Source organism: Astatotilapia calliptera, chromosome 5 (genome assembly GCF_964374335.1).
Source record: "Astatotilapia calliptera chromosome 5, fAstCal68.1, whole genome shotgun sequence".
Taxonomy (NCBI): Eukaryota; Metazoa; Chordata; class Actinopteri; order Cichliformes; family Cichlidae; genus Astatotilapia; species Astatotilapia calliptera.
Window position 1 is genome coordinate 17,496,525 of NC_137426.1, and position 23,066 is coordinate 17,519,590.

General features: G+C 41.3%; 4 protein-coding genes across 7 annotated transcripts; 1 reads left to right on the forward strand and 3 right to left on the reverse strand.

Moving 5' to 3' along the window:
- Nucleotides 1-251: 251 nt before the first annotated feature.
- errfi1a (ERBB receptor feedback inhibitor 1a) lies at nt 252-5,317 on the forward strand. Of its 4 annotated transcripts, none has more exons than XM_026167668.2 (4): nt 252-448; nt 2,962-3,167; nt 3,332-3,414; nt 3,673-5,317. In XM_026167668.2, exons 2-4 carry the CDS (start codon nt 3,016-3,018, stop codon nt 4,659-4,661), a joined length of 1,224 nt encoding a protein of 407 aa, XP_026023453.2. In that variant the 5' UTR covers nt 252-448; nt 2,962-3,015; the 3' UTR covers nt 4,662-5,317. The 4 variants fall into 4 exon arrangements, with proteins under 4 accessions (XP_026023453.2, XP_080157908.1, XP_026023455.2 ...); XM_080301782.1 differs by having other exon boundaries at nt 265-448; nt 2,962-3,244; XM_026167670.2 differs by having other exon boundaries at nt 265-448; nt 2,962-3,244; nt 3,335-3,414.
- A 3,475-nt stretch (nt 5,318-8,792) lies between these two features.
- LOC113021687 (uncharacterized) lies at nt 8,793-11,469 on the reverse strand. The gene is made up of 8 exons (XM_026166386.2): nt 10,940-11,469; nt 10,647-10,765; nt 10,433-10,497; nt 10,127-10,329; nt 9,831-9,996; nt 9,464-9,628; nt 9,280-9,350; nt 8,793-9,142 (listed from the first exon to the last, which is right to left on the reverse strand). Exons 1-8 carry the CDS (start codon nt 11,418-11,420, stop codon nt 9,093-9,095), a joined length of 1,320 nt encoding a protein of 439 aa, XP_026022171.2. The 5' UTR covers nt 11,421-11,469; the 3' UTR covers nt 8,793-9,092.
- Nucleotides 11,439-13,535, reverse strand: LOC145428773 (uncharacterized; the record flags this gene model as incomplete). The annotated part of the gene is made up of 1 exon (XM_080301510.1): nt 11,439-13,535. A coding segment is annotated over exon 1 (2,097 nt), but the record flags the coding sequence as incomplete, so codon positions are not given.
- A 232-nt stretch (nt 13,536-13,767) lies between these two features.
- On the reverse strand, nt 13,768-15,572 carry LOC145428774 (uncharacterized). The gene is made up of 2 exons (XM_080301511.1): nt 13,943-15,572; nt 13,768-13,883 (listed from the first exon to the last, which is right to left on the reverse strand). Exons 1-2 carry the CDS (start codon nt 15,570-15,572, stop codon nt 13,768-13,770), a joined length of 1,746 nt encoding a protein of 581 aa, XP_080157637.1.
- Between the last annotated feature and the right edge of the window lie 7,494 nt (nt 15,573-23,066).

Genomic DNA, 23,066 nt, shown 5'->3' on the forward strand with positions numbered 1-23,066 from the left:
ACCTGACTGTGTCCTTGATTTCAAACCTGCTCTGTCCAGAGATATATGGAGCCCTGCAGACTTTCACTGCATCACATAAGTCAACCTATGTTAAGTCTTTTAAATATGTTCAAGGCTGACATGCAGTCCATATGCACTCAGCTTTCTGTGCTTCATGCACACTGCAGACTGGTGGAAAGGAAGCCTGTGGCTTTAAGGAAGGCGGAGCCACTGGGTCGCCAGTGTAGTGAGCCTATAAGAGATAGCTCAATACAATAGACTAGTAGACTTATCTAGAAGTGTCACAGTAATGCCTGAGTGTCGCCAAGTCTTTGGCGACCTGTTCCTGATGCAACTGAAAACTGACGATTACAGATTCAAATCGAACCCCGAAATAAACTGAGGCGCTGCATTTTACCAAAGAGGACTTTAGGGGTCAGTCAGTGGAGAGAACTGCGAAGTGAATTAGGTGAGTTCAAAAAGTGAATTGAAATGTCTGTTTAGAGCCACTGTGTGGATCCATGTCTTGTCTGTCTGTTGTTTTGTATGTCGGTGCCAGCACGGCAGACACAATTGCTTAATGCAACTTGAGATCTTATTCGGATTATTTTTTTTATTTCATTTTATTTTTATTTCTATATCTTATGGTTGTTTTTGATTGTTTTTCACTGACAGAGCCGTATACTAAGAGGAACAACTTAGTCCAGAGCAAAATGATTAAAAAACTTACAATATAATAATCTAAAAAAAAGAAAAACGGAGGGAAACGTGTGAATATGTATCTCTATGTGTTTGTCTATACTGATAACTATAAAGGATACGTGTTTTATATTCTTTATAGGTCTGCAATGGCACAGAAGTTATATAATCGTTCTCTTTAATTCTTAGGCTGCAATATTAATTTAGGTCTTTTCCTCTTAAACAAAAGGGAAATACAATTCACTGTGTATCATCATTGCCAAATAGCTGACTGTGTGTTGTGGCGTGAGTCACCTGCCTGCTGGAGGGCTTTTAACCATTATTATCTCAATCCGGTAAAGTGAGGGGGGTGTGCGCACTGTTTGCTTGCAGCACAGGTAGAGCGAGTATGGTTGCTCGGAAACCGCTGCAGGGGTGTCGTGAGCGGGGTGTGAACTCCTGTCAAGGCCTGAGGGTGACGGCCGTAAGCTTGAATTCAAGGCAAACCGGTGGTGTTTTACATCACTAGGAAGCTCAGCGGACCCCCTCCTTTCTCGAGCCCACTGCCACTGAGTTGTCTTCGTAGTTAGCCTTGGCTTGCCTTCTTATTGTATAAACAGATAAGTCACATTTGACCATAAGAAGGCCCACATTCTCCAGCCGGATTATCTGATTTAACCGACTTGGACATCTGCATGACTACATCATTTGTGTAATCCTGTTGCCTGTAAATGCTAATATGGTTAACCGCCAGGATGAACTGTCTTTGCACCTGTTGCAAGAGGAAGCACAAGCCCCTGGGGGTTCATTATCAAGGATCATGTTGCTTCCCGTCCCCGCCGAACCGAATCGATGGCCCTGGCCAGGGGGATTGCATGCCTTCTTGGGCAGTTTGGCTCAGACTGATGGCTCAGGCTTCCTGTTGTTTTAGAGCTTTGTTTCGCTCCAGCTGTCAGGCTAGCACATAAATATGGCTCATAAGAGACCAGGAACGAGGGAGCCGTGTTCTTTTCAGTCATCACTCCTACATTGTCAGGAGGACAGTGTGGCTCTAGCTGTGCATGCACCTCTTTAGTAGTTTCCAGAAGAGATGATTCTGAGTATGCATTGTAATCGTGTAATAATGATGTCTAATTAAACTCAGCCATGCAACAAAAAGCAACTGCGCTCACCCCTGATGCACTATTTTTTAAGGCTCATCTAAAACACATTTTATGACTTTCTAGGCTTTCTCCACTTGAGACTGAAACCCAGTTGAAACATTTAAACTCTGTTTGAGGCCATTTATTTTGCATTTACTCTATGTATGCCCCAGAAATATTAGATTACTCCCCCTTTGAATAATGTACACATTGTTTATACAGCCCTGACACATAGTTGACATGACACGAGCATTCGGTTCATTTGGCGTGGGGGCGTTCTTGCAACATCAGGTATATCTGTGGTAACAGGAGGAGCCCCCTTGAACTTTCCTGTTCAAGAGGAACAGGATTGCAAAACACCAGCACAGCACAGTCCAGTTTTAAAATAAACTAAACTTATTAAGCGACACAGTCTGTAGAAATTGAAATTCAAAAGTTGGTTACACAGTTCACACCCATGAATGCAATGCTGAACTCAGGCTCATGGAGTTTGCAAGCCACAGGTGAAATGTAAAGCTCAGTACCTCTCTATAGGAAAAGAAAAAAAAATGGGTGTATTTTTTCTTCTTTTGTTTTCAGCTGACACAGCTACACCTTTGTACTAACACGGTAAATAAAATGTAAAACATGAAGGGTAATACAACTTTTTCATAGCATGTTTTGACACAATGTGTTAGCAATGACTTTAATGAAGGTCCTGTTCTATTATGATGCAAGATCTAAATCGTATGTTAGTAACACCTGTGTTTACCTTCGATTTCATGTCAGAATGCTTTTGTGATAAAGTAGTTCTACACTGGTTCTCCAAACCCACAGCAAGTGTGTTTACATGCCATTTAATTCAGGTCTACAAAAGCAGACATGACCAGTAGTGACCTTTTCCACCATCTATTGCTTTCATGCTTTGAATGAGGAATACTGTGAATAGAACATTTTGAAAGGCACGTTCTCCAGGTGTGCTCGGACACCAGTGTCCTGAAGGCCATAGGAAATTGTTGTCACCCAAAAGCCATTATTAAATATCTGGTCTAATGAGAATCACCTGGCTCTGCTTTTAGAGCGTTTTTAGTGTCCTATACGATGATCTGTTTCACTTGACCTACTTTTGATTTTATTTTATTTTATTTTTTGCCAATTCATTCATGGCTGTTTTTTAATATAGGTACACCAGAAGCAGGGGCAGCCAGCCGGGCGATCTGAGTGTTTCCTGGCTTTGATGCGACCCGAGGGTGCCTGGAGCATGTCCACAGTGGGCCTGACTGCCCAGGAGATCTCTTTTCCCATAGAAAACCCCTTTCTCCGGGGCAGCTACTGTCACAGCATGGCTGGATCTAAACCCTCCTGGCGCGATCGCCATGTACTGGACAAGTGAGTGTTGTGGTGCACTTCATTAGAGAAAGACTTTAGAAAGGATGTGCATGTCATGTTGAAATTGCATGGTTCAGGTTAGTCTTACATTTTCTGTTAATTTCAATATGTCACATTTCTGTGACGAAGCACTGCTGTTCTGAAACGTCATTCTTCTTTTCTAGCAGCTTCTACTTCAGTATGGACAGGGCAAACATAGATCACAGCTATCGTGCCCAGCAAAAGGAGCCACCTCCAAGTTATGAGAGTAAGTTAAATATCTTTATTTCCTTTTCTTTCTTTTTCAAACAGGATGTACCTTTTAAACTACACAAATGCTGCATTGCATGAATTCTCTTTCATTGTTTGTTATTTCACATACTGGACATATTGTTGTAACCTGAATATTATAAAGTCAGTGTAGTATTATAGTATTCGATTTTTATTGTCTTTAATTTAATTTAATTATTTATCAATCTGCCACTTGTCTGATGGTTATTATTTTTTCAACTTACTTTTTTGGCAGGACATAAACACAGTCCCAACTCACAGAGAATACTCTCAAAGAAATCCCGGCCTTCCCAACTCTTCCTGTCCTCCAGCAATGAACCTTCCACCCCAAGTCCTGCTGATGATGACCTGCTGATGAGGCTGTCATTTAACGAGTTGAACAGCCCACCACAGACACCTAGCAGATGCTCTAAGCCTCTACCCCCTATTCCCCCACAGACAGATATCTCCCATGAGCAGGCTATGGACAGTGAGGTAGAATTTTTCACAAGTTCAGATGACAGCTGCCGCCTGGTGTCTGATCAATTTTCTAAATCAGCTTTTAGAAATCCTCTATCTCACCAAAGGAGCTTCAAGGACTGTGGGCAGATTAACTACGCTTACTACGATGGGCCATTAGGACCGCAAAGCCCGCAGCAACCCCAACAGCACCATCAGGCAAATCCTCCGCAGGAAGTACGGGAACAGTATGAGCAGCAGCCACAGGAAAGACCCGCTCAGAGGAGGCTACGACGCTCTCTCTCTGGACCAGCTGGATCTTTACACAAGCTGCCACGACCCACATGCCCAAAAAGGTACCCCAACAATATGGATAAACAAGAGGTTCCCCCTCCTATACCTCCACGTAATGTCAAGACAGATTGCAGGCGCTGGTCAGCAGAAGTCTCATCTGGGGCTTACAGCGATGAGGACAAACCACCCAAACTGCCTCCAAGAGGCCCTCTGTCCACAGGCAGCTCCCGCACTCCCAGCCCTAAGAGCCTCCCAACATACACTAACGGGGTGATGCCCCCAACCCAAAGCTTTGCACCAGATCCTAAGTACGTAAGCGGTCGGAGTTTACAGAGACAGAACAGTGAGGGCTCCCCATGTATCCTTCCTATTATGGAGAATGGCAAGAAGGCCAGCACCACACATTACTACCTTCTGCCTCAGCGGTCTCCTTTTGCAGACTCGCCTTGTGACTGCCACACCAGAAAGAAAGCACAGGTGGATTTTGTTTGAAAAGTTTTTGTGGAAGTAATAGAAGACTATACTGTACATGCGCAAAACCCACTTGACAAAATGGTGAAATTGGACACCAACAACCTTTTAAAACTGCTGCTTTTACCTTTTTTCTTTTTTCTTTTTGCAATACCCCTTATGTATTTTGAACACACAGGGTATTTGCGCACTGTGTACAGTTACTGGTAATATTGAAAAGATATTTTCTGTGAAAACCATGTCTAACTAAAGATTGTGGGCAAAGTTCAACAGTCTATAGCTTATTTTTTTAAAATATATTTTAATTTTATGAAATTCAATATTTTGCTCTGTTTTAGTAAAGATGTGGTACGGCCAGAAAGTACAAGCGGGCCTTGTACCTTGTGTGCTCAGTGTTTTGTGTCTGATGTGGTGTGGATGTTTTGTGAGATGCACTGGGGCTTTTTGATGGTGCTTTTGCATCTCACAAGGGACAAAAAGGTCAGTAATGTAACCATGTATCACTTAATATATGAAGTCTAAATACAAGCCCGATGAATTTATAACAAAATGAAGGATTCTAGCACGTGCCGATTCTGTTTGCTATTATATCAATACTGATATGGGTTTCGCGCCTTGATGTAGTGTCAGTCTTACTCAGGCTGACTACTTCAAAGTAAATTTGTGTTGTGTTTTGTTCTTTGTTTGTTTTTTCACCCCATATGGCACATTGTCATGGTACATTTTGTACCAGTAGGTGGGTTCATTACTAGTAGCTAACCATATTTCTTTTGGATTGTCCAGTGCAGCTGAGTATGGTGTAGCGTCTTGAGTGTATTTGTGTGTGTATGTGCAGTGGATGTGTTTGCGCATATGTGCATGTGAACAGCAGTTGGGAAAAGTGTTTAATTAGTAAAGAATTGTCAACAATGCTTGTTACTGTGCAACACTTGTTAGCAGTGCCCGCTTTTTAGTAGAGCCTTCTAAGAAGTGCACACATTTGATTTATTTCTGTCAGTCTCCAGATCTGTTTTATTGCACAGGAACTGGTCTGTTGACTGTCAGTGAATGTGTGCTGTTCTTCCAATTGAAGCTACTTCTTTTTCTTCTTTTTTTTTTTCTGGTCAAGCTGTGAGTCATTGCTTGAAACACATTTGCCTCAAGTACTACCTCACTTTGATATTATCCTTATACCTTTACAAACTCCCTGCTTTAAATTGTGTTCACAGGTGAAATTTGAAATTGTAATCCACGAGCGATGAGGTAACGGCTCCATATGTGACCTAACACTTGTAGGAAAAGACAATGAATTCAAACGCAAAATCTGTTCTAACCGAATATCCTAATATGGAGATTTTAGATGAAATAGATTTTAGATGAGAGATGTTTGACTAATCTGTTAATACAAATGCATTACAAAGACAGTACAGGGTTTACCTACCTGACACAGACTTTCCTGTTCTGCACATGCATTCCTGCCTTACATGATTGCAGTGGGTGTGGTCTGAAAGACTTTGGCTGCTGGCAGCCTACAAAATGTATGATTTTTCTTTTTTTTTTTTTAATTGTTGTACATTATCCACAAGGCGTCAGGATGATATAGAAAATGTAGCACATGTATTGAAGTAACCCTTGGTATCAAACACGGTGTTCAGTTTGGGAAACAAATAACTGCTAAGGTCAATCGGTCATTGAAGTATCTTTTTTTTCTTCTCTTCCTTCTGTTCACAGATCTTACCAACACAATGTTGCTTTTGACTTAAATGTTTGGAAAAATGTTTACATCATACACAAAAAAACAAACTATTTAATCTTAAGGTATTCATATGTCTTATTAGAAATGTTAAAACAGAATGAAGACTAGTTTATCAAGAGATAACACTCTGCTGTGGCGAAGACATGCACTGGGAGAGTTCAGTATGCTGTGTACAGTATTTAACAACTCCATTTGTTATTATGAATAGTTGATAAGTATATAGTCTTTAAAAAGAAAGCAATAATAAAGTGACTTATTTATAAGCTTGCTTCGTCCTGTGTCTTGAACCTGTCAAGAGTGAACTCTCAACTCAGCTGTTTGGCCTGTTTTATCACCCACACGCCCTCATGGTGTACTTTATTGTGACTGGCTTCGATCCAAAGAAAGAAGAGTGACAGGTGTACAGTAGAATGCCTTCCTCTTCCTGGTTATAACTAAATTTCCTCCTGCACGATTGCTTCATCGTTCCTTGGCAGCGGGCTTTGCACCCACTGCTTTTAAAGCCCTTTTAACACTGTTACAAGTGTTTTATTCTCAGTTTGAATCCTTGTGGTTAGGCGTGGAGCCAAAACCACAGTGAACCCCATTAGAGGTCAAATAATTACTAAATGAGCCACAGTTCAGCTCCAATTACAATACTGGCGGAGACCTTAGTGATTTGTATTTCTGCTGATTTGCTTAAGACAGTGACTTCTCTCAATGAAACAAAAGGTGACAGTTTAAGTTAAGTTGTCTAGGCCACCTGAAAACCTTTTCACTTGGTTCTTGCTTAGGTGAGTTACTAAGCAACAGCATGCATGTTGACTATAGCTACCAAAGAAAGACTCACTGCGCTTTTAAAATAATTGCTGGAGGCAAGAAAGACAAAAAAATAGGTAAATTAACAGGAAGACCGGTTTGCATTCAGATTGAACATAGTTTATTAATCGGTATTCTAAGATCCTTTCCCTTTAGTGGCACTACAAGTCACAAATGCATTAAGTCATAATGGACACAAGACTTATATTTCTCTCTGTAGCCACAATTTCATAGAAACTGGAACAAAAGAGATCCTGAAAGTTCTATTTTTTTTCTCTCCATTAAATTTCAACACCCCATACACAAACATACAATATGTATGGCTTATCTTTCAGTTTCTCATCAAATACATTTCCTGCCTCAATTAATTAAACTCTGGCACTCTGGAGGCATTAATGAGTGAAATAAACTAATTTCTGTGATAAAAATATTATGATTTTTGTAATTATTCCCTTAATTGCTATACAAATTCTACTTTGCTGGTTACACTACAGTTCTTTGTGTTAAAGAGCCCATATATGTTTAGGTGTTTCTGTAGGACTTCATAGGTCTACACTATAGAAATAAAAAGTAGGAATGGTCATATTGGAGAAGTGCTGATGATGCAGTATATCTATAGCTAGACTATCCACAATCTCATATATTTTCAAGAGAGGATGGAGAAGTATGGATTGTGTGTCTTCCTCTACTCCATCACACAGAGGAACGCACATACACACACAAAACAAAAATCATGAAGCTAGACTAAAAAATAAGTTCCATTGTTTGCATTAACTTCATGTTTAGGCGTAACTTTTCTTATCGTTTGCTGTGAGGTGATTTGTAAATATTTAACTCGGGCTGCAGTGCTGCTGGTTAAATTTTATTCAGGTCACAGTACCTGTGTAGGAAATATAGAACATCAAGCAAAGGTAAAGAACTTGCTCAGTGTACCACCTCTATTGAGGCACTAGGTGGAGACAAAACCAAATCAAGGGCTTATCTCAAAAGAACCAAAGTTAAGTTTGTTTTTCTATTATGAATCAGCTGCAAATACATGCAAAAGTAGTTTGATTTCCTTTCTATGAAAAAAAAATCTTAAAATTCCATTAAAGGCCATGGTCTGTGTCTCTTTCTCCTTTGACTCTTCAAAAGCGAAACACTTAAAATAAGCACATCTATGCCATCTAGTGGCAGGTGACTGTGGACTGCAGAGCCCTAGTCTGGATTATTTTCTTGTTGGGGTGTCAAAGTTTTTTTGTTTTTTTTAATGGATAAAAATAGAGATGCTGTTTAAAAAGCAAAAACGAACAAAAAACAGAAGCACCTATCTGATACAGTAAAACCATTGCATAGATACTGTGTAACATTTTAACTGGACAGATGTTTAACAAATATGCAAATGTGTGTATTTGAATGCTACAGTAAGCATTTTTTGTGTTTCACTACTGTTAGATGTTAATTGTAACAAGCTCAATAGAGATATATCATAGAGTATAAGCAGTAGCTAGCCCATATTGCATATTGTTTAATAACACTAAAGACAAAATTAACTTGTTATTTAACAAAATTCTCTATAGATGATACAGTGCGTTTCTCAGTTTGTGCATTCAGAAAATGTAGATTTTCCAGGCAAAAACTTCAGGTTAAAAGAGATTTATTATTATTTTTACTATTTGAACAGTGCTGAGAAAGATATGTCAAGATAGGATAAAAAGAGAAATGGTGCTCCATGATATGTTGGTGTGGAAAATAATATACGTGCAAAAACATATGCATTAAATTTAAGTTCTTATAAATAAATGATAAATAGCAAAACAACTTCAAAATGTTTTAAAATTAAAAGATGATAGTTCTTACTGATCTTTAAGTAAGATTATTAGCGATTAAAACAGTAACTAATTGCTTAATTTTATATAATATAGTGAATATATCAGTTTCTAAATGTTTTCTGATCTATAAGTGCCTGCCAGTCCCAAGTTGGAAATTCCTGAAAGACAAAGTCAAAAATCATATTTTTAAACATTGCTGAAAAAGTTTAAAATAATTATTGCATTATTAATAACTAATCATAAATAATTATTATAATAAATCTCTGAATATGATAGTAATTAGAGTAAGACATACGTGTATCAGTGAAGTCAAAGAAATCTCCCTCAAGAAAAGACAATCTTCTCCTCTGAGAGTTGCTCCTTTTCCTAAAAAAGAAAAGGATGCTTGTTTGTGTTTTTACTCAATGAATGAACACAAAAAGCGATTTTTTTTTCCAGAGTACATTACAGGAAAACGCGCAGAAGGCATCATAACCCACCAAGTATACGTATGTCTCCTTTTGAAAATGACAGCGATGACGATTATAATGAAGAGCAGGAGCGCTACTGCGAGTGAGCCAAACAGTGCTCCATAGAAACCTGGACCTCGGCGGAAAAGGTCACATTGTGGACCATAAAACTGCTCCAGGCTGGTTTCGTAGCACCTGGGTAAAATTCAAAAGAGGTTTAATAAAATTAGTTTTTACAAAAAAAACTAGATAGATAGATAGATAGATAGATAGATAGATAGATAGATAGATAGATAGATAGATAGATAGATAGATAGATAGATAGATAGATAGATAGATAGATAGATAGATAGATAGATAGATAGATAGATAGATAGATAGACAGACATTTTATTACCTGCAGACTGGGCCTGTGTAAATGTTATTTAAACATTCTCCGTGTCCATTGCAGTAATCAGGGTTTCTTTTGCATGGTCCAACACACTGCCATTGACCATTAGTAATCTCTTCAGTGTAATTAGCAAACTGAGTGCAGTTAATAAAAGGCTTCAACTCTGTGATATCTACAAGATTTCAAAACATATATATATATTCAACATACTATAATGTAAAATAAACAGGACAAATTTAAGAAAAATGAATAAAGAATGGCTGATTGTGCTTTACATTTAGAACAACATACAACACACTTACTAGTAATGGCAGGTGCCTCAAAGCTGAGATCATTTAACTCCACACTTTGATTACCAAAAGCCAAAGAAATTTTGTTGAGGTTATTTTCATTTTGTAGGATATTCTTCAAAACCACACTAAGATGAGTGTTAATAAACTCGATTTGAGTTTCATTGTTTTGATACTGATACTCCGCCAGGCTCTTTGCAACAACACTTCCTTCACTACAAAAAATGGTAGAAATGTTATGAGAAAACAGCTATCTCTTTCTTAAAAGGTAATAATAAATGTAACAAATAGTTTAATAAATGTTGAAGGAAAATTTACCTTAATTTGATTACTTTAACTGTTTTATAGGCCTGGGGATCTGCTTGTCTACACAGGCTTCTGAGCTGTAAAAAAAAAAAGGACAGAAGGGATTATGCAACATTTCAGATAAAAGATTTAAATAATTTTATATTTTTTTGTATTACAAAATACTTTGTAATACTAATTAAAAATAATAACTCATAATATTGAATATGAAGAAAATTATCTGTACCTGTGCTTCTAATTTGTTGATGAATATCTGTGATTCAGGTGAAGTTAAATTAAGAAAAGCCTGGATAAAAGTGACGTTGAATTTGAAAGTAATGTTTACTTTGCGCACGGGTGCAGTATCTACAAAAAATTGAAAGATTTTAAAAGCCATTTATGACAACATTTTACCTTGGACATGCAAAAGTGGGGGAGAAAACACAGATATAACGCAAGAAGTCAAAATATCAATTTATGTAAAAGGTAATGAAAATATATTATTTTTAAGAAAAACTATACGGAAATGAAAAACCTCACCAATGATTGGGACAGTGTTGTTTTCTCCATAAGAACATGAGTCTCCATAGGCAAAATCTTGGCACACAATTGTTGTCAAAGAGGATGTCAAATTTGTAGGGAGAGTAATTGATGAAGAAAAACTAACTGTTGCTGACGATGTAGGAGAATTTGTGACAGAGCCTACAATTGTTGTTTCACTGGTGGATGTATCAGTTAAATAGGTCACAGATGTGGTTGAAGAGGAGAAAGAAGAAGATGTACGGCTGGGAACAGTAGTACTTGAGTTGGGTTGTAAAACTGTAGCTTGTGAGTCAGGAAGTACGGTTGTCATTATCTCAGAAGCCTGAGTAGTTGTTCCTTTGTTCTCTGTTGTACTAGAGCCTGTTACCAGTGCTTGAGTACGTTGTTCAGTGTATGTTGGCGTAAAACTGGTGGTTTCTGAAGTAACTGTGGAAGGCGAACTGGAGGAAGTCTCTGAAGTTGTTGTGGAATGGTCCATGTTGGTAGTTAGAGTAATTTCATTGGTTGTGAATGGTGGGACAGACACTGTAGACTGTGTTGTTCCTGTTTGGGCCATTGTTGTAATAGAAGTTGTTGGTGATTCAGGGTGTGCGGATGTCATTGTCTCAGAAGTCTCAAGAGTTGTTGCTTTGTTCTTTGTTGTACTAGTGCCTGTTACAGCTGTTTGAGTACTTTGTTCTGGGGATGTTGGAGTAAAACTAGTGCTTTCTGAAGTGACTGTGGAAGGCGAACTGGAGGAAGTCTCTGAAGTTGTTGTGGAATGGTCCATGTTGGTAGTTAGAGTAATTTCATTGGTTGTGACTGGTGGGACAGACTCTGTAGACTGTGTTGTTCCTGTTTGGGTCATTGTTGTAATAGAAGTTGTTGGTGATTGAGGGTGTGCGGATGTCATTGTCGCAGCAGTCTCAAGAGTTGTTGCTTTGTTCTCTGTTGTACTAGTGCCTGTTACAGCTGTTTGAGTACTTTGTTCTGAGGATGTTGGAGTAAAACTAGTGCTTTCTGAAGTGACTGTGGAAGGCGAACTGGAGGAAGTCTCTGAAGTTGTTGTGGAATGGTCCATGTTGGTAGTTAGAGTAATTTCATTGGTGGTGACTGGTGGGACAGACTCTGTAGACTGTGTTGTTCCTGTTTGGGCCATTGTTGTAATAGAAGTTGTTGGTGATTGAGGGTGTGCGGATGTCGTTGTCTCAGAAGTCTCAAGAGTTGTTGCATTGTTCTCTGTTGTACCAGTGCCTGTTACAGCTGTTTGAGTACTTTGTTCTGGGGATGTTGGAGTAAAACTAGTGCTTTCTGAAGTGACTGTGGAAGGCGAACTGGAGGAAGTCTCTGAAGTTGTTGTGGAATGGTCCATGTTGGTAGTTAGAGTAATTTCATTGGTTGTGAATGGTGGGACAGACTCTGTAGACTGTGTTGTTCCTGTTTGTGCCATTGCTGTAATAGAAGTTGTTGGTGATTGAGGGTGTGCGGATGTCATTGTCTCAGAAGTCTCAAGAGTTGTTGCTTTGTTCTCTGTTGTACTAGTGCCTGTTACAGCTGTTTGAGTACTTTGTTCTGGGGATGTTGGAGTAAAACTAGTGCTTTCTGAAGTGACTGTGGAAGGCGAACTGGAGGAAGTCTCTGAAGTTGTTGTGGAATGGTCCATGTTGGTAGTTAGAGTAATTTCATTGTTGGTGACTGGTGGGACAGACTCTGTAGACTGTGTTGTTCCTGTTTGTGCCATTGCTGTAATAGAAGTTGTTGGTGATTGAGGGTGTGCAGATGTCATTGTCTCAGAAGTCTCAAGAGTTGTTGCTTTGTTCTCTGTTGTACTAGTGCCTGTTACAGCTGTTTGAGTACTTTGTTCTGGGGATGTTGGAGTAAAACTAGTGCTTTCTGAAGTGACTGTGGAAGGCGAACTGGAGGAAGTCTCTGAAGTTGTTGTGGAATGGTCCATGTTGGTAGTTAGAGTAATTCCATTGGTGGTGACTGGTGGGACAGACTCTGTAGACTGTGTTGTTCCTGTTTGGGCCATTGCTGTAATAGTTGTTGTTGGTGATTGAGGGTGTGCGGATGTCGTTGTCTCAGAAGTCTCAAGAGTTGTTGCATTGTTCTCTGTTGTACCAGTGCCTGTTACAGCTGTTTGAGTACTTTGTTCTGGGGATGTTGGAGTAAAACTAGTGCTTTCTGAAGTTACTGTGGAAGGCGAACTGGAGGAAGTCTCTGAAGTTGTTGTGGAATGGTCCATGTTGGTAGTTAGAGTAATTTCATTGTTGGTGACTGGTGGGACAGACTCTGTAGACTGTGTTGTTCCTGTTTGTGCCATTGCTGTAATAGAAGTTGTTGGTGATTGAGGGTGTGCAGATGTCATTGTCTCAGAAGTCTCAAGAGTTGTTGCTTTGTTCTCTGTTGTACTAGTGCCTGTTACAGCTGTTTGAGTACTTTGTTCTGGGGATGTTGGAGTAAAACTAGTGCTTTCTGAAGTGACTGTGGAAGGCGAACTGGAGGAAGTCTCTGAAGTTGTTGTGGAATGGTCCATGTTGGTAGTTAGAGTAATTTCATTGGTGGTGACTGGTGGGACAGACTCTGTAGACTGTGTTGTTCCTGTTTGGGCCATTGCTGTAATAGAAGTTGTTGGTGATTGAGGGTGTGCGGATGTCGTTGTCTCAGAAGTCTCAAGAGTTGTTGCATTGTTCTCTGTTGTACCAGTGCCTGTTACAGCTGTTTGAGTACTTTGTTCTGGGGATGTTGGAGTAAAACTAGTGCTTTCTGAAGTGACTGTGGAAGGCGAACTGGAGGAAGTCTCTGAAGTTGTTGTGGAATGGTCCATGTTGGTAGTTAGAGTAATTTCATTGGTTGTGACTGGTGGGACAGACTCTGTAGACTGTGTTGTTCCTGTTTGTGCCATTGCTGTAATAGAAGTTGTTGGTGATTGAGGGTGTGCGGATGTCATTGTCTCTGAAGTCTCAAGAGTTGTTGCTTTGTTCTCTGTTGTACTAGTGCCTGTTACAGCTGTTTGAGTACTTTGTTCTGAGGATGTTGGAGTAAAACGAGTGCTTTCTGAAGTGACTGTGGAAGGCGAACTGGAGGAAGTCTCTGAAGTTGTTGTGGAATGGTCCATGTTGGTAGTTAGAGTAATTTCATTGTTGGTGACTGGTGTGACAGACTCTGTAGACTGTGTTGTTCCTGTTTGTGCCATTGCTGTAATAGAAGTTGTTGGTGATTGAGGGTGTGCGGATGTCATTGTCTCAGAAGTCTCAAGAGTTGTTGCTTTGTTCTCTGTTGTACCAGTGCCTGTTACAGCTGTTTGAGTACTTTGTTCTGGGGATGTTGGAGTAAAACTAGTGCTTTCTGAAGTGACTGTGGAAGGCGAACTGGAGGAAGTCTCTGAAGTTGTTGTGGAATGGTCCATGTTGGTAGTTAGAGTAATTTCATTGGTTGTGACTGGTGGGACAGACTCTGTAGACTGTGTTGTTCCTGTTTGTGCCATTGCTGTAATAGAAGTTGTTGGTGATTGAGGGTGTGCGGATGTCATTGTCTCAGAAGTCTCAAGAGTTGTTGCTTTGTTCTCTGTTGTACTAGTGCCTGTTACAGCTGTTTGAGTACTTTGTTCTGAGGATGTTGGAGTAAAACGAGTGCTTTCTGAAGTGACTGTGGAAGGCGAACTGGAGGAAGTCTCTGAAGTTGTTGTGGAATGGTCCATGTTGGTAGTTAGAGTAATTTCATTGTTGGTGACTGGTGGGACAGACTCTGTAGACTGTGTTGTTCCTGTTTGTGCCATTGCTGTAATAGAAGTTGTTGGTGATTGAGGGTGTGCGGATGTCATTGTCTCAGAAGTCTCAAGAGTTGTTGCTTTGTTCTCTGTTGTACCAGTGCCTGTTACAGCTGTTTGAGTACTTTGTTCTGAGTGTGTTGGAGTAAAACGAGTGCTTTCTGAAGTGACTGTGGAAGGCGAACTGGAGGAAGTCTCTGAAGTTGTTGTGGAATGGTCCATGTTGGTAGTTAGAGTAATTTCATTGTTGGTGACTGGTGTGACAGACTCTGTAGACTGTGTTGTTCCTGTTTGGGCCATTGCTGTAATAGAAGTTGTTGGTGATTGAGGGTGTGCGGATGTCATTGTCTCAGAAGTCTCAAGAGTTGTTGCTTTGTTCTCTGTTGTACCAGTGCCTGTTACAGCTGTTTGAGTACTTTGTTCTGGGGATGTTGGAGTAAAACTAGTGCTTTCTGAAGTGACTGTGGAAGGCGAACTGGAGGAAGTCTCTGAAGTTGTTGTGGAATGGTCCATGTTGGTAGTTAGAGTAATTTCATTGGTTGTGACTGGTGGGACAGACTCTGTAGACTGTGTTGTTCCTGTTTGTGCCATTGCTGTAATAGAAGTTGTTGGTGATTGAGGGTGTGCGGATGTCATTGTCTCAGAAGTCTCAAGAGTTGTTGCTTTGTTCTCTGTTGTACTAGTGCCTGTTACAGCTGTTTGAGTACTTTGTTCTGAGGATGTTGGAGTAAAACGAGTGCTTTCTGAAGTGACTGTGGAAGGCGAACTGGAGGAAGTCTCTGAAGTTGTTGTGGAATGGTCCATGTTGGTAGTTAGAGTAATTTCATTGTTGGTGACTGGTGGGACAGACTCTGTAGACTGTGTTGTTCCTGTTTGTGCCATTGCTGTAATAGAAGTTGTTGGTGATTGAGGGTGTGCGGATGTCATTGTCTCAGAAGTCTCAAGAGTTGTTGCTTTGTTCTCTGTTGTACCAGTGCCTGTTACAGCTGTTTGAGTACTTTGTTCTGAGTGTGTTGGAGTAAAACTCGTGCTTTCTGAAGTGACTGTGGAAGGCGAACTGGAGGAAGTCTCTGAAGTTGTTGTGGAATGGTCCATGTTGGTAGTTAGAGTAATTTCATTGGTTGTGACTGGTGGGACAGACTCTGTAGACTGTGTTGTTCCTGTTTGTGCCATTGCTGTAATAGAAGTTGTTGGTGATTGAGGGTGTGCGGATGTCATTGTCGCAGCAGTCTCAAGAGTTGTTGCTTTGTTCTCTGTTGTACTAGTGCCTGTTACAGCTGTTTGAGTACTTTGTTCTGGGGATGTTGGAGTAAAACTAGTGCTTTCTGAAGTGACTGTGGAAGGCGAACTGGAGGAAGTCTCTGAAGTTGTTGTGGAATGGTCCATGTTGGTAGTTAGAGTAATTTCATTGGTTGTGACTGGTGGGACAGACTCTGTAGACTGTGTTGTTCCTGTTTGGGCCATTGTTGTAATAGAAGTTGTTGGTGATTGAGGGTGTGCGGATGTCGTTGTCTCAGAAGTCTCAAGAGTTGTTGCTTTGTTCTCTGTTGTACCAGTACCTGTTACAGCTGTTTGAGTACTTTGTTCTGGGGATGTTGGAGTAAAACTAGTGCTTTCTGAAGTTACTGTGGAAGGCGAACTGAAGGAAGTCTCTGAAGTTGTTGTGGAATGGTCCATGTTGGTAGTTAGAGTAATTTCATTGGTTGTGACTGGTGGGACAGACTCTGTAGACTGTGTTGTTCCTGTTTGTGCCATTGCTGTAATAGAAGTTGTTGGTGATTGAGGGTGTGCGGATGTCGTTGTCTCAGAAGTCTCAAGAGTTGTTGCTTTGTTCTCTGTTGTACCAGTACCTGTTACAGCTGTTTGAGTACTTTGTTCTGGGGATGTTGGAGTAAAACTAGTGCTTTCTGAAGTGACTGTGGAAGGCGAACTGGAGGAAGTCTCTGAAGTTGTTGTGGAATGGTCCATGTTGGTAGTTAAAGTAATTTCATTGGTTGTGACTGGTGGGACAGACTCTGTAGACTGTGTTGTTCCTGTTTGGGCCATTGTTGTAAGAGAAGTTGTTGGTGATTGAGGGTGTGCGGATGTCATTGTCTCAGAAGTCTCAAGAGTTGTTGCTTTGTTCTCTGTTGTACTAGTGCCTGTTACAGCTGTTTGAGTACTTTGTTCTGGGGATGTTGGAGTAACACTAGTGCTTTCTGAAGTGACTGTGGAAGGCGAACTGGAGGAAGTCTCTGAAGTTGTTGTGGAATGGTCCATGTTGGTAGTTAGAGTAATTTCATTGGTTGTGACTGGTGGGACAGACTCTGTAGACTGTGTTGTTCCTGTTTGTGCCATTGCTGTAATAGAAGTTGTTGGTGATTGAGGGTGTGCGGATGTCATTGTCGCAGCAGTCTCAAGAGTTGTTGCTTTGTTCTCTGTTGTACTAGTGCCCTTTACAGCTGTTTGAGTACTTTGTTCTGGGGATGTTGGAGTAAAACTAGTGCTTTCTGAAGTGACTGTGGAAGGCGAACTGGAGGAAGTCTCTGAAGTTGTTGTGGAATGGTCCATGTTGGTAGTTAGAGTAATTTCATTGGTGGTGAGTGGTGGGACAGACTCTGTAGACTGTGTTGTTCCTGTTTGTGCCATTGCTGTAATAGAAGTTGTTGGTGATTGAGGGTGTGCGGATGTCATTGTCGCAGCAGTCTCAAGAGTTGTTGCTTTGTTCTCTGTTGTACTAGTGCCTGTTACAGCTGTTTGAGTACTTTGTTCTGAGTGTGTTGGAGTAAAACTAGTGCTTTCTGAAGTGACTGTGGAAGGCGAACTGGAGGAAGTCTCTGAAGTTGTTGTGGAATGGTCCATGTTGGTAGTTAGAGTAATTTCATTGGTGGTGACTGGTGTGACAGACTCTGTAGACTGTGTTGTTCCTGTTTGGGCCATTGCTGTAATAGAAGTAGTTGGTGATTGAGGGTGTGCGGATGTCATTGTCTCAGAAGTCTCAAGAGTTGTTGCTTTGTTCTCTGTTGTACTAGTGCCTGTTACAGCTGTTTGAGTACTTTGTTCTGGGGATGTTGGAGTAAAACTAGTGCTTTCTGAAGTGACTGTGGAAGGCGAACTGGAGGAAGTCTCTGAAGTTGTTGTGGAATGGTCCATGTTGGTAGTTAGAGTAATTTCATTGGTTGTGACTGGTGGGACAGACTCTGTAGACTGTGTTGTTCCTGTTTGGGCCATTGTTGTAATAGAAGTTGTTGGTGATTGAGGGTGTGCGGATGTCATTGTCGCAGAAGTCTCAAGAGTTGTTGCTTTGTTCTCTGTTGTACCAGTGCCTCTTACAGCTGTTTGAGTACTTTGTTCTGAGTGTGTTGGAGTAAAACTAGTGCTTTCTGAAGTGACTGTGGAAGGCGAACTGGAGGAAGTCTCTGAAGTTGTTGTGGAATGGTCCATGTTGGTAGTTAGAGTAATTTCATTGGTGGTGACTGGTGTGACAGACTCTGTAGACTGTGTTGTTCCTGTTTGGGCCATTGCTGTAATAGAAGTAGTTGGTGATTCAGGGTGTGCGGATGTCATTGTCTCAGAAGTCTCAAGAGTTGTTGCTTTGTTCTCTGTTGTACTAGTGCCTGTTACAGCTGTTTGAGTACTTTGTTCTGGGGATGTTGGAGTAAAACTAGTGCTTTCTGAAGTGACTGTGGAAGGCGAACTGGAGGAAGTCTCTGAAGTTGTTGTGGAATGGTCCATGTTGGTAGTTAGAGTAATTTCATTGGTGGTGACTGGTGTGACAGACTCTGTAGACTGTGTTGTTCCTGTTTGGGCCATTGCTGTAATAGAAGTTGTTGGTGATTGAGGGTGTGCGGATGTCATTGTCTCAGAAGTCTCAAGAGTTGTTGCTTTGTTCTCTGTTGTACTAGTGCCTGTTACAGCTGTTTGAGTACTTTGTTCTGGGGATGTTGGAGTAAAACTAGTGCTTTCTGAAGTGACTGTGGAAGGCGAACTGGAGGAAGTCTCTGAAGTTGTTGTGGAATGGTCCATGTTGGTAGTTAGAGTAATTTCATTGGTGGTGACTGGTGGGACAGACTCTGTAGACTGTGTTGTTCCTGTTTGGGCCATTGCTGTAATAGAAGTAGTTGGTGATTCAGGGTGTGCGGATGTCATTGTCTCAGAAGTCTCAAGAGTTGTTGCTTTGTTCTCTGTTGTACCAGTGCCTGTTACAGCTGTTTGAGTACTTTGTTCTGGGGATGTTGGAGTAAAACTAGTGCTTTCTGAAGTGACTGTGGAAGGCGAACTGGAGGAAGTCTCTGAAGTTGTTGTGGAATGGTCCATGTTGGTAGTTAGAGTAATTTCATTGGTGGTGACTGGTGGGACAGACTCTGTAGACTGTGTTGTTCCTGTTTGGGCCATTGCTGTAATAGAAGTGGTTGGTGATTGAGGGTGTGCGGATGTCATTGTCTCAGAAGTCTCAAGAGTTGTTGCTTTGTTCTCTGTTGTACTAGTGCCTGTTACAGCTGTTTGAGTACTTTGTTCTGAGGATGTTGGAGTAAAACGAGTGCTTTCTGAAGTGACTGTGGAAGGCGAACTGGAGGAAGTCTCTGAAGTTGTTGTGGAATGGTCCATGTTGGTAGTTAGAGTAATTTCATTGTTGGTGACTGGTGGGACAGACTCTGTAGACTGTGTTGTTCCTGTTTGTGCCATTGCTGTAATAGAAGTTGTTGGTGATTGAGGGTGTGCGGATGTCATTGTCTCAGAAGTCTCAAGAGTTGTTGCTTTGTTCTCTGTTGTACTAGTGCCTGTTACAGCTGTTTGAGTACTTTGTTCTGGGGATGTTGGAGTAAAACTAGTGCTTTCTGAAGTGACTGTGGAAGGCGAACTGGAGGAAGTCTCTGAAGTTGTTGTGGAATGGTCCATGTTGGTAGTTAGAGTAATTTCATTGGTGGTGAGTGGTGGGACAGACTCTGTAGACTGTGTTGTTCCTGTTTGGGCCATTGTTGTAATAGAAGTTGTTGGTGAATGAGGGTGTGCGGATGTCATTGTCGCAGAAGTCTCAAGAGTTGTTGCTTTGTTCTCTGTTGTACCAGTGCCTGTTACAGCTGTTTGAGTAATTTGTTCTGAGTGTGTTGGAGTAAAACTAGTGCTTTCTGAAGTGACTGTGGAAGGCGAACTGGAGGAAGTCTCTGAAGTTGTTGTGGAATGGTCCATGTTGGTAGTTAGAGTAATTTCATTGGTGGTGACTGGTGTGACAGACTCTGTAGACTGTGTTGTTCCTGTTTGGGCCATTGCTGTAATAGAAGTAGTTGGTGATTCAGGGTGTGCGGATGTCATTGTCGCAGAAGTCTCAAGAGTTGTTGCTTTGTTCTCTGTTGTACTAGTGCCTGTTACAGCTGTTTGAGTACTTTGTTCTGGGGATGTTGGAGTAAAACTAGTGCTTTCTGAAGTGACTGTGGAAGGCGAACTGGAGGAAGTCTCTGAAGTTGTTGTGGAATGGTCCATGTTGGTAGTTAGAGTAATTTCATTGGTGGTGAGTGGTGGGACAGACTCTGTAGACTGTGTTGTTCCTGTTTGTGCCATTGCTGTAATAGAAGTTGTTGGTGATTGAGGGTGTGCGGATGTCATTGTCTCAGAAGTCTCAAGAGTTGTTGCTTTGTTCTCTGTTGTACTAGTGCCTGTTACAGCTGTTTGAGTACTTTGTTCTGAGTGTGTTGGACTAAAACTAGTGCTTTCTGAAGTGACTGTGGAAGGCGAACTGGAGGAAGTCTCTGAAGTTGTTGTGGAATGGTCCATGTTGGTAGTTAGAGTAATTTCATTAATGGTGACTGGTGTGACAGACTCTGTAGACTGTGTTGTTCCTGTTTGGGCCATTGCTGTAATAGAAGTAGTTGGTGATTCAGGGTGTGCGGATGTCATTGTCTCAGAAGTCTCAAGAGTTGTTGCTTTGTTCTCTGTTGTACTAGTGCCTGTTACAGCTGTTTGAGTACTTTGTTCTGGGGATGTTGGAGTAAAACTAGTGCTTTCTGAAGTGACTGTGGAAGGCGAACTGGAGGAAGTCTCTGAAGTTCTTGTCGAATGGTCCATGTTGGTAGTTAGAGTAATTTCATTGGTTGTGACTGGTGGGACAGACTCTGTAGACTGTGTTGTTCCTGTTTGGGCCATTGTTGTAATAGAAGTTGTTGGTGATTGAGGGTGTGCGGATGTCATTGTCGCAGAAGTCTCAAGAGTTGTTGCTTTGTTCTCTGTTGTACCAGTGCCTCTTACAGCTGTTTGAGTACTTTGTTCTGAGTGTGTTGGAGTAAAACTAGTGCTTTCTGAAGTGACTGTGGAAGGCGAACTGGAGGAAGTCTCTGAAGTTGTTGTGGAATGGTCCATGTTGGTAGTTAGAGTCATTTCATTGGTGGTGACTGGTGTGACAGACTCTGTAGACTGTGTTGTTCCTGTTTGGGCCATTGCTGTAATAGAAGTAGTTGGTGATTCAGGGTGTGCGGATGTCATTGTCTCAGAAGTCTCAAGAGTTGTTGCTTTGTTCTCTGTTGTACTAGTGCCTGTTACAGCTGTTTGAGTACTTTGTTCTGGGGATGTTGGAGTAAAACTAGTGCTTTCTGAAGTGACTGTGGAAGGCGAACTGGAGGAAGTCTCTGAAGTTGTTGTGGAATGGTCCATGTTGGTAGTTAGAGTAATTTCATTGGTGGTGACTGGTGGGACAGACTCTGTAGACTGTGTTGTTCCTGTTTGTGCCATTGCTGTAATAGAAGTTGTTGGTGATTGAGGGTGTGCGGATGTCATTGTCGCAGCAGTCTCAAGAGTTGTTGCTTTGTTCTCTGTTGTACTAGTGCCTGTTACAGCTGTTTGAGTACTTTGTTCTGGGGATGTTGGAGTAAAACTAGTGCTTTCTGAAGTGACTGTGGAAGGCGAACTGGAGGAAGTCTCTGAAGTTGTTGTGGAATGGTCCATGTTGGTAGTTAGAGTAATTTCATTGGTGGTGACTGGTGTGACAGACTCTGTAGACTGTGTTGTTCCTGTTTGGGCCATTGCTGTAATAGAAGTAGTTGGTGATTCAGGGTGTGCGGATGTCATTGTCTCAGAAGTCTCAAGAGTTGTTGCTTTGTTCTCTGTTGTACTAGTGCCTGTTACAGCTGTTTGAGTACTTTGTTCTGGGGATGTTGGAGTAAAACTAGTGCTTTCTGAAGTGACTGTGGAAGGCGAACTGGAGGAAGTCTCTGAAGTTTTTGTGGAATGGTCCATGTTGGTAGTTAGAGTAATTTCATTGGTTGTGACTGGTGGGACAGACTCTGTAGACTGTGTTGTTCCTGTTTGGGCCATTGTTGTAATAGAAGTTGTTGGTGATTGAGGGTGTGCGGATGTCATTGTCGCAGAAGTCTCAAGAGTTGTTGCTTTATTCTCTGTTGTACCAGTGCCTGTTACAGCTGTTTGAGTACTTTGTTCTGAGTGTGTTGGAGTAAAACTAGTGCTTTCTGAAGTGACTGTGGAAGGCGAACTGGAGGAAGTCTCTGAAGTTGTTGTGGAATGGTCCATGTTGGTAGTTAGAGTAATTTCATTGGTGGTGACTGGTGGGACAGACTCTGTAGACTGTGTTGTTCCTGTTTGGGCCATTGCTGTAATAGAAGTAGTTGGTGATTCAGGGTGTGCGGATGTCATTGTCTCAGAAGTCTCAAGAGTTGTTGCTTTGTTCTCTGTTGTACTAGTGCCTGTTACAGCTGTTTGAGTACTTTGTTCTGGGGATGTTGGAGTAAAACTAGTGCTTTCTGAAGTGACTGTGGAAGGCGAACTGGAGGAAGTCTCTGAAGTTGTTGTGGAATGGTCCATGTTGGTAGTTAGAGTAATTTCATTGGTGGTGACTGGTGGGACAGACTCTGTAGACTGTGTTGTTCCTGTTTGGGCCATTGCTGTAATAGAAGTTGTTGGTGATTGAGGGTGTGCGGATGTCATTGTCTCAGAAGTCTCAAGAGTTGTTGCCTTGTTCTCTGTTGTACTAGTGCCTGTTACAGCTGTTTGAGTACTTTGTTCTGGGGATGTTGGAGTAAAACTAGTGCTTTCTGAAGAGACTGTGGAAAGCGAACTGGAGGAAGTCTCTGAAGTTGTTGTGGAATGGTCCATGTTTGTAGTTAGAGTAATTTCATTGGTGGTGACTGGTGGGACAGACTCTGTAGACTGTGTTGTTCCTGTTTGGGCCATTGCTGTAATAGAAGTAGTTGGTGATTCAGGGTGTGCGGATGTCATTGTCTCAGAAGTCTCAAGAGTTGTTGCTTTGTTCTCTGTTGTACTAGTGCCTGTTACAGCTGTTTGAGTACTTTGTTCTGGGGATGTTGGAGTAAAACTAGTGCTTTCTGAAGTGACTGTGGAAGGCGAACTGGAGGAAGTCTCTGAAGTTGTTGTGGAATGGTCCATGTTGGT

Bases quoted from the DNA above. Each gene is read 5' to 3' on its own strand.
- errfi1a (XM_026167668.2), top strand. From the start codon at position 3,016: ATGCGACCCGAGGGTGCCTGGAGCATGTCCACAGTGGGCCTGACTGCC. The intron at 3,168-3,331 runs GTGAGTGTTGTG...CTTCTTTTCTAG, and splicing joins GATCGCCATGTACTGGACAA to CAGCTTCTACTTCAGTATGG. The intron at 3,415-3,672 runs GTAAGTTAAATA...CTTTTTTGGCAG, and splicing joins GCCACCTCCAAGTTATGAGA to GACATAAACACAGTCCCAAC.
- LOC113021687 (XM_026166386.2), bottom strand. From the start codon at position 11,420: ATGGACCATTCCACAACAACTTCAGAGACTTCCTCCAGTTCGCCTTCC. The intron at 9,629-9,830 runs GTAATAAAATGT...AATTTTACCCAG, and splicing joins TACACAGGCCCAGTCTGCAG to GTGCTACGAAACCAGCCTGG. The intron at 9,143-9,279 runs GTATGTCTTACT...TTTGTCTTTCAG, and splicing joins CTTTGACTTCACTGATACAC to GAATTTCCAACTTGGGACTG.
- LOC145428774 (XM_080301511.1), bottom strand. From the start codon at position 15,572: ATGGCACAAACAGGAACAACACAGTCTACAGAGTCTGTCCCACCAGTC. The intron at 13,884-13,942 runs GTACTCAAACAG...ACAACTCTTGAG, and splicing joins TCCAACATCCTCAGAACAAA to ACTTCAGAGACAATGACATC.